At 45.5% G+C, this 16,622-nt stretch overlaps 1 protein-coding gene across 11 annotated transcripts in view; it reads left to right on the top strand.

The window, feature by feature from the left end:
- Positions 1-7,352: 7,352 nt before the first annotated feature.
- The window catches only part of XYLB (xylulokinase), a 65,219-nt gene continuing 55,949 nt past the window's right edge, over positions 7,353-16,622 (top strand). For 10 of the 11 annotated variants that reach the window (XR_007129316.1, XM_047740368.1, XM_047740409.1 and 7 more), the window contains exons 1-2: positions 7,353-7,501; positions 8,789-8,871. Coding sequence is in view for 9 of the 11 variants with exons in the window: in XM_047740368.1 (XP_047596324.1) it covers positions 7,445-7,501; positions 8,789-8,871 (140 nt within the window). In the remaining 2 variants the exon portion in view is untranslated. The remainder of the gene's footprint in view (positions 7,502-8,788; positions 8,872-16,622) is intronic. The other variant, XM_047740449.1, reaches the window with a different exon arrangement.

Genomic DNA, 16,622 nt, shown 5'->3' with positions numbered 1-16,622 from the left:
TTTTGTGCATGTGCTATATTCTTGTTGTTTTTGCCTTGTTTACCTTTGTTCTGTTTTCCTTCAGGCTCACGTTTTTGTTTTTGTTTCCTTACCTCCTGAATTATGGGGTGTATTAGTTTCTTAAGGCTGCTTTAAAAAAAAAAAAAGTACCATAAACTAGTTGGCTGAAAGGGAAACAATCTTTCACAGTTTTATAGGCTTGAAATCCGAAATTAAAATTTTGGTAGAGCCACGCTCCTTCCAAAGGACCTAGGAAGGAATTCTTCCTTGCCCCTTCTAGGCTTCTGGTGGTTGTTGGCAATCCTTGGGGCTTTGTGACTTGCAGGCGCCTCGCTCCAATCTCTGCCTATCTTCACATGGCCTTCTCCCCTGTGTGTGTGTTCATGTCTAAATTTCCCTCCTCTTATAAAAACACCCGTCACTGGGGGGCACCTGGGGGGCTCAGTTGTTATGTATCTGCCCTTGGCTCAGGTCATGAGTCCAGGGTCCTGGGATCAAGCCCTGCATCAGGCTCCCAGCTCCCTCTCCCCCTCCCGCCTCCCCCCATAGTGTTCTTTCTCCGTGCTCTCTGTCTCTCTGTCAAATAAATAAAAGCTTTAAAAAAACCAAAACAACAAAAAGACACCAGTCATTTGATTCAGACCCACCCTAATCCGGTATGTACCTCATCTTAACCTGACTACATCCACAAAGACCTTATTTCCATATACGGTCCCACTTGCAGGTACTATGAGTTAAAACTTGAACTATATTTGGGGGGGGCACAATGATGCTTACTACATAGAGTTAATTTCTTTTCACTTGTTAATGAAAACACTCAAGAATCTGCATTCAAGAATATGACTCACCTCTGAGTCAATCCTAAAGATTCTGCTAAAGAGGTTTTTATTTTCTTGCTTCCTAGAGAGCATGTTAGATTTTGATTTCCTTTTCAACCCAGAATTTTTTTTTTTTGACCCACAATTAAGAGAATGAGTTAAAAGTCCTAAGCACCTTGAGATATCCCATTATTGCTGTTTTGTTTGCTTGTTCTCTTTTTTAAAAAATTCTTTTACGGTGCCTGGGTGGCTCAGTCAGTTAAATGTCTGCCTTCAGCTAGCGTCATGAATCCGAGGTCCTGGGATGGAGCCCCACATCTGGCTCCCTGCTCAGGGGAGAGTCTGTTTCTCTCTCTCCTCTTGCTCCTCCCCCTGCTCACGCTTTCTCTCTGTCAAATAAATAAATAAAATCTTTTAAAAAGTTCTTTTAGTCCAAAACTTGAAAGTTCAATAATTTATCAACCATGGTCAAAAAAAAAAAAAAAAAAATCCCCACAATACCGAGTTAATTAAAATAGCAAAGTCACCCGCTAACCACCAGTTTCTAAATCCCATTCACACAGATAATTGTTAATTACTTGGAGTTAATCTTTCCAGACCTTTCTTTCACATATACATGTTTAATTATCTGCCTCAAATGCTCATGGAGGGCAGAAGGGCAGATATCAAGGCACAAATGCAATAAAACCAGAAAAATGGAAGATACCCACACCAACATTTAATTTTCCTAAATCAAGTTTGTTTCTGAGGGGAGTACAAACACATAAACAGCAGGTGTATCCACATTCTGGTGAAAATAAGCACTTTCCTCCTCGGGGCTCTTGAGAATCTGTTTGTTTAAACATCAAAGTCCATCAAACTTTTCTCCAGATAAAAACACAAAAATCAGCTTTAAAAAATCTTGACCTCAGCTAAATAAGTTACTGATTTAACTGGAGGCTGGACCACTCTTTACCCTCAAACTTAGACAAACAAATCTCTGTGACATCTGCCCTGTTAGGGATTATAGTTCAAAATATTTCTTTTCCCTCATAACAGCTTCCCACTCATTTTACAAAGAATTTGTACTACCTTTGATATAGAATAGATGGAAGAATTATTTAATTTGTAACATATCCCAAGATGAAATCTATAGAACTTCAGAGAAATATAATAAATTAGTGAACCTGAATTATAATTGATTGTCTGTTTCATTCCCTAATTTCTGATTATTTTTTTTTAAGATTTTTTAAATTTATTTGATGGGGGGTGGGGTGCACAAGCAGGGGGAGGGGCAAAGAGAGAATGAGAATCAGACTCAGGTAGTCCAACTCAGGGCTTGGCTGGATCCCAGGACTCCAGGATCATGACCTGAACTGAAGACAGATCCTTAACTGACTGAGCCACGTCGGCAATCCCCTGATTATTTTTTATTTTGTTTTTTTATTTTTATCTTTGTCTTAGACGTGAAAGGAGTAGGAATTAAAGCTACCAACTCTTCCTAGCTTTTCACTCTTAAGACTATTTATTTAGAAAAAAAATATTTATAAGCCTGGATGATTTCAACAGTTCAGTTCTAACGAACATAGATTCAGCCTGGGTGGGATTTAAAAAAAAACAACAACAACAACTAGTTTTCTATTTTTACATGAACGAAATAAAACATTTTGGAATTTATACACACTGCATCTTTAGAAAGAGAGCATATTTTCTTCAGGACTTTTGCAAAGAAAAAAGGATTATTTTGAGAAAAAAATCCATGTTTACTTAGAGAAAAATCCGTGTTGTGGCTGCCAACTTCAAAAAATGAACAGATACTCTGGTGTTGCTTCATTGGAGACCAGATTTGAATTTAGGCTTGTCTCCATGTTCCTATGTTACAATGAATTTCATTATTGTATGTACTAAATGAAAATTTTTTTCTTTCTCTGAAACACTTGTATCTAGTGTTTACCTCAGACTGATTAGTTTTCACTGATTTCTGTATTATGATGTAATTTATCCAGCTGACATGCACCTACATTCAAAGAAAACACCATAATTCAAAAATCAAAGACCTTTCTACTAGAAGAAAATGTAGGCTGATATCTTTGTAGAAAATGTCAGATAATAGCTCTGTGGTCTGACAGTAATACTGTTTAAACAAGATCAAATAGCTTTGACACTAAGGAGAAAAATCGATAGATTTTATTATATTTCAGTTAAAGATTTCCAACCAACAAAGGTCAAAATGGAGAAAGTCAAAAGATAAATTACATACTGGGAGAAAAGATTTGCAACATCTGAAAGAGACAGGGGATTTATACCTTGAAATGTCAGAAACTCCTGCAAATTCACACACAAAAAAGCAAAAATGTCTTAATGTCCTTTGCCCAACTGAAAAATGGGCAAAGGACATAAGCATTAAGTCACTAAATGGGAAATCCCAAATGTCTAATGAGTATATAAGAAGAGTTGCTCAAATTCATCAGTAATGTGGGAAATGCAAATTAAAACAACAATGAGAAATCACTCCTCACTTATTAGATTGGCAAACATTAGAAGGATAGTGTTATCCTTAAAATTAAAAAAAAGTGCCCATCATCTCATCGGCAAAAGCTGGTTTATTTGGGAACAGCAGAGAAGTGTAATCACGTACAACCGCACTACCACAAAACCGTAGGCAACTTTGCGGAACACAAGAGAGGACCACTCTTTTATAAGAGGGAATGGGGGAGTTGGGGGCCTATGATATAAACAAAAAGTCCATTGGTGGAAACTAGGAGTTTGAAGTATGGTGGATTTTGATTGGCTGAATTGTGACTGTCTCTCATTGGCGGGGCTCTTGATGGTGGGGTGGGGATGAAGAGGTCTTCCTTCCTCCTGCTGGGATAGTAAAGCAATAGCTAAAGTAGCCTAGGGTAAGGTCCTGGTCTTCCTATGGAGTCTGCAATTGACAAGTGGTAGGGTGTGAGAGCTCCCCCTTCTGGTCTCTGTTCTTTATTCGAAATGAAGTTTGCTTTTATCAATGTTCACAGTGGAAATACCAAGGACTTGGACTTGGTAAGATGTGGGGTTAGAGATACCTTTGTGCACTGTAGCCGGGAGTGTAGATTGGCAGAGATTAGGAGTAATCCAGCGCTTCAATCAAACTAGTTATACACACACAGTAGAAATCTTACTCTTGATATATAACCCTGAAAAATTCCCCCACACGGATCCATAGAGCCATGGATGAGGACGTTGTGCGCAGTGCTGTTTGCATTACCGGGGAGCTGGCGTCCACCCAGGTGTCACTCATGGGGTGGCACGAAAATGCGGTACCATGAAAATACAGTAAAATGCGGGGTTGGCATACTATTGAGTATGATGAAGCAGTTAGAAGCAAACAATGAGATCAGGGGTTCCCAAATGTTCTCACTTCACAGCACCCTTAGAATCTCAACAAATTTTTCATGCAACTCCTAGGCCAAAAGCGATGGCTAAGAATTCTGTGTATTAAGTAGTTACTCCAAATAGCTGAATATATATTTATATTCTAACAACCCAGTAGTATTTGAAGAAAACAATGCACATAAATTGGAGGAGAAAATAATATTTCACTGCATTCTTAACTAACCAGAATAACTTCCTAAGAGGATGTGTGTGCCTACCCAGCTTCTCAAATGTTAGCATTGGATTAAACACTGCTGTCCTTATTTTCTGTTTCCCCCTGATTTCCCTGCTGTACTTGCTTCTCACCACAACTGCTGAAGGCACAGCTCTGCAAAGATATATGAGGTTATATTGTAGAAAGGAATGTAACCCAATCTAATATTGGAGAAGTAGACTCCCTCAGATTAGCAGTTCACGGGGCACCATTTGGGAACCACAGAGTTAGGCATACCTATCGCAGTATGAAGAAACCATAAAAACGGCACCAAATTTTAAAAAGTACTGGAAAACTAAGACCCAAGGAGCCCCACTGAGTCTGTTCTTGCTGAGGTTTCAATGACCTTACTGCTAAACCAGGGGACAGGTTCCCATGCAGCATTTAGCCTTGTTGAGCCCTTCTCCTTCCAGAAATGTTCATCCACTGGCTTCCACTCCACCCCTCTCATGATCTCTTTCTGGTCTTTGACTTGTCCTTCACAGTTCCCTTTAGTGGTCTCCATCTGTCCCACTCTGAGCCCTTTCTGCACAAGCTAGCCCATTCCAACTGGGACCTAATAACTCACAACTCATTGTCTTTGGCCCAGAGTCCTTCCTGAGCTGGAGGCCACATCTCCAACTGGCTGCTCAGTGTCTCCACGCAGACATCCCACAGGCACTTGAGACCTACCACATCCCGAGTAAGCTCCCCACCTTCCCCGCCCCCCCAGCTGCTTCTCCTCCTGTGTTTTCTAGCTTGGAAAACGGAAGCATTCTCCGTCAGTGGCCTGCAGCAGATTGTATCCATGGCCCCTGTTCTTCACCTTCCCCACATCCACAGCCTCACCACTTGGCTTTGGGCTGTCCGCGAGACTCTGGCTGGTGGCACACAGGAATAAGTGTGGCATGCCGGTTCCGAACTTAGGCCTTCGGAGGCCTCGCATGTTTGCCCTTGCGCTCTTCTGCTCCTCTGCCTCTGTGAGAAGAGCATGGCTAGGGTACTCTACTCGTCCAGAACAAGAAGGATGAGAGACTTGTGGAACAGAGCCACTCCACCTGAGCCTAGCCTAGATCAGCTGACACCCCCTATTACCCCCTGCTGACAAGTGAGGGACACTACAAGATTACTCTTGTAAGCCACCAAGTTTGAGGGTGCTTTGTTGTGCACCAACAGTTAACCAACCAGGCCACCTAGACTAGAAACCAGGGCATTGCCTTTGACTCCTCCCCCTCTCAGTCCACGTGATTCCCAGAGCTTCCCAAATATCTCTCAACTCCATTTACTGTCTCCATCCTGGGCACCTCTGCCTTACCTCGGGCCTTCTGCAGCCCCATTTTAACCCATTTTTCCTTCCTGCCTTTTGCCCCTATTCTCCACACAGCATCTTCTGACTATGCAAATCCAACCATTGACTTTCCTGGAGGTTGGTTTTGCCTGGAGGCTGGAGTATCAGTTAGAGCCCCAGATGAGGGAAGGAGCCTCACTAGGGATTGTGGGTATCTTGGTCACTGAGAAGAGACCTCACGGGGGCAGTTTCTGCTTTGTTACCAAGTCAGTGCAGGGGCTCTTTAATGGGTTCTGCGCAGGGAGCCAGGTTCAAGCTTGGAGTAAAATAAGCAAAAGACTGTCTTCACTCAGGCCACGGCAGCTCTTCCGCAGGGTCCCCCAGAACCACCTCTACTGCTCGCTGTGCTTTCTCAGGGCATCAGAAGAGAGGACAACCTGAGAGACAGCGACGACTTGGAATTACACTTTCTGTCCTCATTCCTTGCTAATGGGCTAAGTTGCAGATGGGTGCTTTCCTATGTAGGCAAACGGGCCCTCAGACCTCCAGCCTTCTCTGGCCACAGTGAAAGGGCTGTTACACCAAAAGAAAGGATGAGTCACCAGAATGGGGTGGGTGCCACAGCCCACAGAGAAAAGCACCCCTGAACAAGACAAGGCCTCCCTGTGAGACAACTTGAGACTGAGCCAGCAGCCTTGGCCTTCAGAGAGATTTGTATTTTGCCACGGGCCTTCTCACAAGACTGCCCAGAAAATTGTCTTGTTTCATGTTTAAACACGCAGATTCTGGAGTCAAACTTACTGGTGTTTGAGCCCAGCTCTGCCACTGATCTAGGGACCTCCGGCAAAAGGGAGCATCTGGGCTCTAAGCAGTTCAAGTTCAGCAAGAGGGACAGCAAGGTAATCAGACCTTTGCAAAAGTATGAGAGAGGCTCTGATGGGCTGGGAAGGCCTTGGGAGGAGCATCTCATCTGGGAGATCTTCCTGGAAGAAGTCAGTTCTGGGAATAAGAATGACACAGCCAGGTAGAATGTGGAAAGAGACGGTGTCCTTGGTTCCAGGGGAGAAGGGAGTGGATCTGATTTTGTTTCTCATGCCCCCCCAACACGTCTGGCACACATTAGACTACCAATACCAGCTGACCCTGGGAAGGAATGAGCCCCCCTGTCCAGAACATGGGAAGGTCTGATTTTAAATACAGAGGTGGGATGTGGCCCTTGTCAGAGCTGGGTAAACAATCAGATTTGCTAGGACCTGACAGGACCCACTGAAGCCCAGCGCCTGCAGCCCCAGGGTACATTTGCCTGTGACCTCCGTGTCACCCGCATGAATGGACAGCTGCCTTAGCACCCAAGAGACAGCCATGGAAGCCTCCAGGGTCAGGGACACCAGAAAGACAGGTAGGGATAAACTAGGTTAAAGGTGGAACTTCTGGCCCAGACGTCCTCCTCGGGAAGCCAGGCCGCGTTAGGGCAAGAGATACGCAGGAGAGCACATGTGGATGGGGAGGAGGGCAGAGGAGGAGATACCTGTCTTGTTGCATAGGTGCGAAGCGCGCCAGGGCTCGGCCGGACGCGTGTCCCCGCCCCGTTCCCCGGCAGGCGGCGCCAGAGCGCAAGCCCGCGAGTGAAACGGGTCCGGGAGTCCAGTCGGGCGGAGCGAGGGGCGGGACCGGCGTCTCTGGGCGCTGGAGCGCGGCGACACTGCGGCCGCGGGAAGGACGGACGGACGCGCCGCCGGACCGTCCCGGGCCATGGCCGAGCACGCCGCTCGCCCATGCTGCCTGGGCTGGGACTTCAGCACGCAGCAGGTACCGTCTCGGGCCCCGGGTCCGGGCTGGGCGGGGCGGGCTGCCTCCTCCGGGACGGCAGGCTGGCTGGCGGGACCTGGGCGCGGGGAACCCTGGGCCGAGCCGCGGGCGAGCCTCCCTCCCGGGCTTCCTGGGGGTGCCGGCGACCCCTGTCCCCTGATATCTTGCCCGTGCCGCCTGCCGGCCAGATGCGGCCGCGACCCTGCCTGGACTCGAGCCCTCCCGGAAACGGTGGGCGCCCCTGCCCCCAGCCCCGGCGGATCCCGCGGGCACGTAGTGGGAAGTGCCCCGAGCGGCCGTGGTCCCGAAGCGCTAGCCCTTCGTGGGCGCTGAGCGACAGGGACCCGAAGGAAGTTGGCCGCCTGAGACTCGGCAACAGAGAGACGGTAGACGTTATGCGTGCAGCGGGCATAACCAGTGACCTGGAACCAGATCACTGCTTGAAACTTTTTAGGTGGAACGGGCACGATGTAACGCATGAACTTTGTTCCACCCGTGGTTGGCACCAGCATGTCCAGGTCAACGTACCCGGCACTGCTGGCCCCAGGACGGGCTGTGTTGCTCCCGGGGCAGAGCCAAAATGCCTTCAAACTGGGTGTGGGGTGTCAAGGGGCTCCTTTTCCTTAACTTGAGAAATCAGCACGGGTGCAGTCAAACCCCTCGGTCTCCGCGTTGGGTCTGGGAGGCAGGGTTAGACCAGTTTTGACCAGAAATTTCTGTGGGGCTGGGCAGTGAGGTTGCCTTGCTGGGTCTCAGTGCCCATCTGTCCGAGAGAGGAGCTGTACCCCAGAGTTTGGAGGTCTGCTCCATCCGGACCTGTATGTCTCTGGACCATGATCATGGCCTGTGGGAACAGCCCAGGGACCTTGTCTGGTCTCTCAGGTCGCTGCACAGGTGGGGTCCCCAGAGACATCTCCAAATCCTGCCTCTCATTCCTTCCCCTGCAAGACTTACTCAGGCCTCTTTGCCAGGCTCTGGAATCAGCTCATCTATGAACATCTGGTTCTAAGACGATCTTGGCTTTGCTTGTTAAGGGGGCAAAGATGCCTTGAGCTGTACGGATGTTTCTACTTTGCCTCAGCCTCTTCATTTTACCTACTCTTTGGGTATGTTCCCAGAGGAGGCCTCTGTTACTGTGGTTACAGTGATGTACCCCCAGCCTTCTCGGAGGTCTCCAGGCTGAGCCACTCACTGGGGTGTGGGGCTTCACCTGGTGATGTTCCTACCCCTGGACCAGTGTAGAGGCCGAGGAAAATTCTATACACCATTTTTAAAAATGCCTTCCAGGTGAAAGTTGTTGCTGTTGATGCAGAGCTGAATGTGTTCTATGAGGACAGTGTGAATTTTGACAAAGACCTTCTAGAATTTGGGTATGTACATAGTATATGTGTGTTGGGGGCGGTTGGTTTTGGGGTTGTCCCTTAACCTTTTACGTTCATTAACCACACTATTCTGGTGTGATATTGTGATTTAGAAGAAATACATATTTGGTCATTCAGATGGCCAAAATATATTTCTCACATGCATTTGGTCTTCATCCATAGTTCCTGCCTCACAGCTCCCAAAACCCTTGAACTTCCTAAGTGTTGAGAGTCAGAAAGGTATCTTTTGGTATGTTAATGGAGGTGACTTTTGGACCCCACCTGGGGGTAGAGGCTGGTTGCCCAGAAGACCAACCATGTGATAAGAGGGTTGGAATTTTCAGCTGGAGATTGAAAGGTCAATGCCTAATGACTAAGTCCTGACTGTGTAATGAAGCCTTCACAAGAACTCAAAAGGATTGGGTTCGGAGAGCTTCTGGGTTGGTTTGGGCAGAGTGGCATGCCAGGAAAGAATATGGAAGCTCCTTGCATTTTCCCCATACCTCACTCTATATACCTCTTCATCTGGCTGTGGATTCCTGTCCTTTATCATGTCCTTTAATAAATTGGTAAACCTAAGTATGAGTTTCCCTGAGTTCTGTGAGCTGCTCAAGCAAATTAAAAGAACCTAAGGCCATTGGAACCAACAATCTGTGACTGGTTGGTCAGAAGCACAGGGAAAAGCTTAGGGCTGGCGCCAGGCATCTGAAGTGGGTTGGGTGGGCAATGTTATAGGACTGACCCCTACACTGGGATTTGATGCTGTCTCTGGGTAGATAATGTCAGATCATCTTCTGGTGTCCAAGAATTGCTTGGTGGTGTGTGTAGAGGACCACCATCCCCACCTGTCCCCCACCATATTAGAGTTGCGTCCAAGAATCTGAGAGCTGATATATCTATAGATCCATCTTTATCAAACTGTAGGCGTGGTGGTCTGGGTAGACCTCTCGGCATCCTTTTTTCCTGTGCCCTGAATGTGTTTTCCATTCCTTCCCAGTTCCATGCACTCGTTCATCCATACTTGCAGTAGGTATCAGTTGAGACTTGCTTTGTGTCAGGCACCATGCAGGGTATCAGGATTTGATGGTGAACCAGGGACGTGGTCCTTACTTTCCCAGAGCTTCCTGTTAAGTAGGGGAGACTGATACCAATCAAGGACTCTGACAAAATAATACTTGATTATAGACTCAGAGGAGGCCATTAAAGGAAAGGAACTCACTTCTCCAAATGTTTATTATTAAAGAATGTGACCCAGACTTGGGGAATGGTCAGGAAGCAGCCGGAAGGAAGTAGTGCTTTAGCCAAGGTCTGAGTAGTGGGGTTTGCCTGGTGATGGAAAGGAGAGAGCATTCTAGGCAGAAGAAGCAGTGTGTGCAAAGGCCCTGTGGCAAGAATGAGCACTGCTTATTCAGTGAATTGAAGAAAGCCAGTGTGGCTGGAGAGCAGAGAGGGAGGTGGAGCCTGGGCTGGGTCACATAGGCCTGGGTACACGTTTCTCTATATCCTAATACCTATGAACAGCCCTGAAGGACCATACAGATGGGAGTAAGTTGTGACACAATTGTATTTGTATTTTAAACAGATCTCTCTGGGTGCAGTGGAAGATCAATTGGGGATTGGTCAGTATGCATGTTGGGAGACCATGGAGGTGTGTCAAGATCATCTGGATGGGAAATGATAGCATCTTGGAAGAGAGAGCTGGGTGGTAAAATTGACAAGTTCTGGGGAAGAACTGAATTTGAGATGTGAAGGAGAGGTTTCTGGGTGGCCTTCTGGACGGATGGTAGACTGAAAAGAGTTGGTTTTAGGGAGAAAGATCATGAGTTTAGCTGTATTAGTTTGCCAGAAAAAAATACCACAGACTGGGTGTCTCAAACAACAGAAACTTATTTTCCTATAGTTCTGGAGCCTGGAAGTCCTAGATCAAGGTGCTCGTAGGGTTTGTTTCTTCTGAGAGGCCTCTCTCTTTCGTTTGCAGATGGCTCCTTCTTGCTGCCTGTCACACTGTCATCCTCTGCCCCTGCATCCCTGGTGCCTCCACTGTGTTGTGTCCCAGTCTACTTTTTTTTTTTTTTTAAGATTTTATTTATTTATTTGTCAGAGAGAGAGAGGGAGAGAGAGCAAGCACGGGCAGACAGAATGGCAGGCAGAGGCAGAGGGAGAAGCAGGCTCCCCGATGAGCAAGGAGCCCGATGTGGGACTCGATCCCAGGACGCTGGGATCATGACCTGAGCCGAAGGCAGCTGCTTAACCAACTGAGCCACCCAGGCGTCCCCCCAGTCTACTTTTATAAGCACACCAGTCCTACAGGAGTAGGGTGTACCCTGATAACATCATTGTAAGTTAATTGCCTTTCTCAAGGCTCTTTCTCCAAACACAGTCACATTCACAGGTACTAGGGATTAGGACTTCAACATATGAATTTTGGGGGATATAATTCAGTCCATAATAGCTATAGACTTGTTGATTCTGAGGTGTCTCTGAGAGGTGGTTGTGGTGGAAGTGTCCCTCCACAACTGTTTTAGATATCACTTCTGGGGCATCTGGCAGGCTCAGTCGGTAGAGTGTGCCCTCTTGATCTCAGTGTTGTGAGTTTGAGCTCCTTGTTGGGTGTGGAGATTACTTAAAAATAAAATCTTCAAAAAAGAAAAAAAAAGATATCACTTCCCTGTTGGCTCTTTGGCATGACTCACTGCTGCTCATGTCGCAGGCTTACTTTGAGCCGACGTTGGAAGCCATCTTGCATTTGTAGTTTATATTACTGTAGATAGACTATGTGTGTTTGAGTTTTGGTAGTTGTGTCTTTCAGGGATTGGTCCATTTTTTTTTTTTAAGATTTTATTTATTTGACAGATACAGACACAGCAAGAGAGGGAACACAAGCAGGGGGAGTGGAAGAGGGAAACAGGCTTCCTGTGGAGCAGGGAGCCTGATGCCGGGCTCCATCCCAGGACCCCAGGATCATGACCTGAGCCAAAGGCAGACACTTAATGACTGAGCCACGCAGATGCCCAGGGTTGGTCCATTTTATTTAAGCTTTTAAATTTGTGGCTACAGAATTGTTCATAATATTCCTTTATTTTCGTTCGGTGTTTGTGGGATCAGTAGTGATGGCCCTTCTGTCATTTCTGATATTGATCATTGGTGTCTTCTTGCTTATTGTCTTGGTTAGCCTGGCTAGAGGTTTATCAATTTAATGATCTTTTTGAAATGTCAGCTTTCAGTTTTGTTGATTTTTCTCTACTGTTTTCCTCTTTTCACTTCTCATTGATCTGTGTTCTCATTTTTAGTATTTCTTTTCTTCTAACACGGGGTTAGAGGTAGGGGTGTTTCCTGTGCTACTGCACTTCTCAGCCTTTTCCTATTGCTTCTAGATTTTGAGTCACAGTTTGAAAGGCCTTCCCCATTCTGAAATTGTGAAGCAATTTGCCTGCATTTTCTTCTAGTTCTTGCACGGTTTCCGTTTTCTTATATAAAAATATTTGAAGTTTATCTAGGTGTATGGCATGACATTTGTATCCAGCTCCAATTTTTTGCTGATGACTCTCCCATTGTCTTGCTACCATATTTTTTTTATTTTTTATAAACATATAATATATTTCTATCCCCAGGGGTACAGGTCTGTGAATCGCCAGGTTTACACACTTCACAGCACTCACCATAGCACATACCCTCCCCAATGTCCATAACCCCACCCCCCTCCTCCCAACGCCCCTCCCCCCAGCAACCCTCAGTTTGTTTTGTGAGATTAAGAGTCACTTATGGTTCGTCTCTCTCCCAATCCATTTTCAACGATGTGGATGGAACTAGAGGGTATCATGCTTAGCGAAATAAGTCAATCGGAGAAAGACAACTATCATATGATCTCCCTGATATGAGGGAGAGGAGATGCAACATGGGGGGTTAAGGGGGTAGGAGAAGAATAAATGAAACAAGATGGGATTGGGAGGGCTACCATATTTTTAGAAGCTCATCTTTACCTCATTGATTTGAGATGCCTGCTTTATATGCTAATTTCTGTGTATGGTTAGGTCGATTTCTGGGTCTTTTCTTCTGTTCCGTTAGTTGGGTCGGGTCTGTTCATGAGCCAGTAACGTGTTTTAATATTCCAGCTTTATAATATGATTTAATATATAGAATTGTTGGTCCCCTCTGACTGCTGTACAGTGTCCATGGACATTCTTGGTCTTTTTTCTTTTTTTTTGAAGATTTTATTTATTTATTTGTCAGAGAAAAAGAGCACAGGCAAGGGAAGTGGCAGGCACAGGGAGAATCAGGCCCCCCACTGAGCAGGGATTCCCCCCCCCAGAACCCTGGGATCATGACCTGAGTCTAAGGCAGATGCTTAACGACTGAGCCACCCAGGCGCCCCCTTGTTCTTTTTTGATATATACTTTTGAATCAGCTTTTAAAGTTCCAGAAAGCAAAATTACTAATATTTTTATTGAAATCATATTACCTTTATAAATTAATAGTTGCAGAGAGTTAGCAACTTTATGAGATTGAGTTTTCCTGTCAAAGCAAATGTTTGTTCCGTTTGTTCAAGCTTCTTTTGAATACTTCACATGGTCTGGATATGTTTTTCTTTTTAATTACTGGAAATTTTATTTATTTTTTTTAAAGATTTTTGTTTATTTGAGAGAGAGAGAAGGAGAGAGAAAGAGCATGAGAGGGGTGAGGGGCAGAGAGAGACGTAGACTCCCCACCAGGCAGGGAGCCCGATGTAGGACTAGATCCTGGGACTCCAGGATCCTGACCTGAGCCGAAGGCAGTTGCTTAACCAACTGAGCCACCCAGGTGCCCAGGTTTGACATATGGATATGTTGCAGAAAGGACCATTCTACCCCATCCCTCCCTATACCCAGCCCCTTTGCAAAGTGACTTCGTAGTTCCTTCCATCGAGAGATGAGAGTAATTTCCTGACCTGAGGATTTTTAACCAGTAGAACGTGAGGGAAGTAACATCGTGCTGTTCTAGACCTAAGCCTCAAGAAGGCCTTGCTGACTTCTGCTCTCATTCTTGGAACCCTGCCCAGCCACCATGTGACCAAGCTCGGGCCAGCCTGCTGGAGAATGAGAGGCACGTGGCTAAGTTACCCCGGTATCCCCAGCCAAGAGAAGCAGCAGCTGGCCCCCAGAGGCAGAACCCTCTCGCCCTCTCGCTACTGCTAGCCGACACACAGAAGGAGCCCAGCTGAGCTCAGCCCAGTGACCCACAGAATTGTGAGGTAAACGAGCTTAGTAGGTTCAAGTTACTTAGCCATGAAGTGGTTTGTAGCAAGGCAAAACCACGTGGTACCTCTAATTCATTTTAAACTTCTTTCTGACTGTTGTATCTTTTTACTAATGTAAATGGGGACTTTTCTGTAGCGATTGAGCATCGATCTACCAGGCTTCTTTCTTTCTCCTCCTGGGCATTCCCTCACCGTCCTTCAGTTTTGGTCGCTTGTGTGACTTAAGTCCTAACCAGCAGAACGTGGGAGAAAGTGAACAGGGCTCTCTATCAGAACATATGACCGGGCTGTGATCCTCTGCCCTGTGTCTTTCTGGGTCCTGTGGCTGGATGTGAGTGTCCAGGGCACCTTGGAAACCGCTTAGAAGATGAGAAGAGCCCCCATCCTCCTGGGTCCCTGATTAACCGCAGGGAACAGAGAGCTGCCCCTTCCCCCGCCCCCGGCCCCGCACTCCACATTCCTGGTCCCCAGCACTCCACTGACAATGCTTTGCATGAGTGGGAACTAACTTCAACTGTGTCAAACCAGGGAAATTAACTAATACAGTGTCATCCCTTCCCATCACTTTTTTTTTTTTAATGCTCTATTGAGATAGAATTCATGTACCAAAAAATTTACTCTTTTAAAATGTACAGTTGCATGGTTTTTGATATACTCATAGAACTGGGTCATAGTCTCCACTATTTAGTTTTAGAACATTTTCATCTCCTCAAAAAAAGAAACCCCGTATCCACTAGCAGTCACTGCTTACGCCCCTCCTCCAGCCCTGGCAAGCAGTCTTGACGGATTTGCCTATTCTCAACATTTCCTATCAATGAATTTGTTCAATGGCTGGTAATTTTTGGCAAGTTTCTTTCACTTACCATAATGTTTTCAGAGTTTCTGTTGTATGCTATGAGTACTTCATTCCTTTCTATAATATACTCAGTAACGTTCCATTGTAGAGTTATTACATTTTGTTTATCCATACATCAGTTGCCAGATATCCAGCAAAGATATCCAGATATCTTTGGCTCTTATCAACAATCCTGCTGTGAACATTCATGGATGGTATAGACTACGTTGTGCCCCCTTCCTGTCCTCTGAGAAATCCTGTTGAAGCCCTCACCTCCAGTGTGGCTGTATTTGGTGATAGGGCCTGTAGGGAGGTAACTCAGGGAAATGAGGTAGTAAGGGTGGGGCTCTAATCCAACAGGACTGGTGTTCTGGTAAGAGGAAGATCTCTTTCTCCTCCCCGAGTCTGCACAGAGGAAAGGCCATGTGAGGACACGATAAGAACATGGCCCTCTGCACATAGGAAGAACACTTTCACCAGAAACCAAAGTTGCCAGCACCTTGATCGTGGGCTTCTTGCCTCCAGAACTGTGACAAGATAAATGCCTGTTTAGACCACTCCATCTGTGGTAATTGTTATGGCAGCCGGGGCCGACTAATCTAGTGTATGAGTTTTGTGTGGACATGTGTTCTCATTTCCACTGGGTATATACCTAGGAGTGGAATGAACAGACTTTTCCAAAGCAACAGTACCATTTTATATTCCCATGAGTGGTATAGGAGGATTGCAATTTCTCCCAAGTTTTTGCCCACATTGGTTTTTTACTATTCTTCCAATTACAGATTATAGCCGTGTTAGTGGGCATGAAATGGTGGTTCATGGTGGTGGTGACTTGCATCTTTCTAATGACCAATGATGTTGAATATGTTTGGCCATTTGTGTATCCTTTTTGGAGAAATGTCTGCTTGGATCCTTTGCCCATTTTCAACTGCCTTAGTTGTCTTTTTATTTTTTTTTAAAGATTTTATTTATTTATTTGACAGACAGAGATCACAAGTAGGCAGAGAGACAGGCAGAGGGAGAGAGGAGGAAGCAGACTCCCTGAGGAGCAGAGAGCCCGATGCGAGGCTCGATCCCAGGATCCTGGGATCATGACCTGAGCCGAAGGCAGAGGCTTAACCCACTGAGCCACCCAGGAGCCCCATTAGTTGTCTTTTTATTATTGAGTTCTGAAAGTTCTTTGGATAGTCTGGAGACAAGTCTCTTAACAGACATGATTTCAAAACTTTTTTCCCATTTCTGTGCGTAGTCTTTTCACTTTCTCGATGATCCTTTGAAACAAAAGTTTTAAATTTTAATTGTCTATTTAATCTATTTTTTTTCTTTGTTGCTTGTACTTTGGTGCAGTATTTTTTAGGTTTTGGTGTTGATTTTGTATTTATTTCACACACAAAAAAATTGGAAATTTCCAAGGTGCCCTGGAACAATTTAAATACTATTAGAAATACTTGTTTTTTAAAGGTTTCAGAGCACTTTTCTGTGAAACCATTTGGGCCTGGAGCTTTGGCAGGTGTGGGGAGCTCCAGTCTTCCCTCCTAGCAGAAATTGCCAATTTTAAATACGTGTTATTTACATGCGGACTGTTTAGTTGCAATTATCATGTGTTTTGCAAAGGCAACATTTTTTTCTGATGGTTTTTATTGTCTCTGGAAAGTTTGCTGCTCTTTTTCACCTTTTCCCTAATAGTATCTT

The sequence above is a fragment of the Lutra lutra genome, chromosome 1 (genome assembly GCF_902655055.1).
Source record: "Lutra lutra chromosome 1, mLutLut1.2, whole genome shotgun sequence".
Classification (NCBI taxonomy): Eukaryota; Metazoa; Chordata; class Mammalia; order Carnivora; family Mustelidae; genus Lutra; species Lutra lutra.
This window is presented reverse-complemented; position numbering and strand designations above follow the sequence as displayed.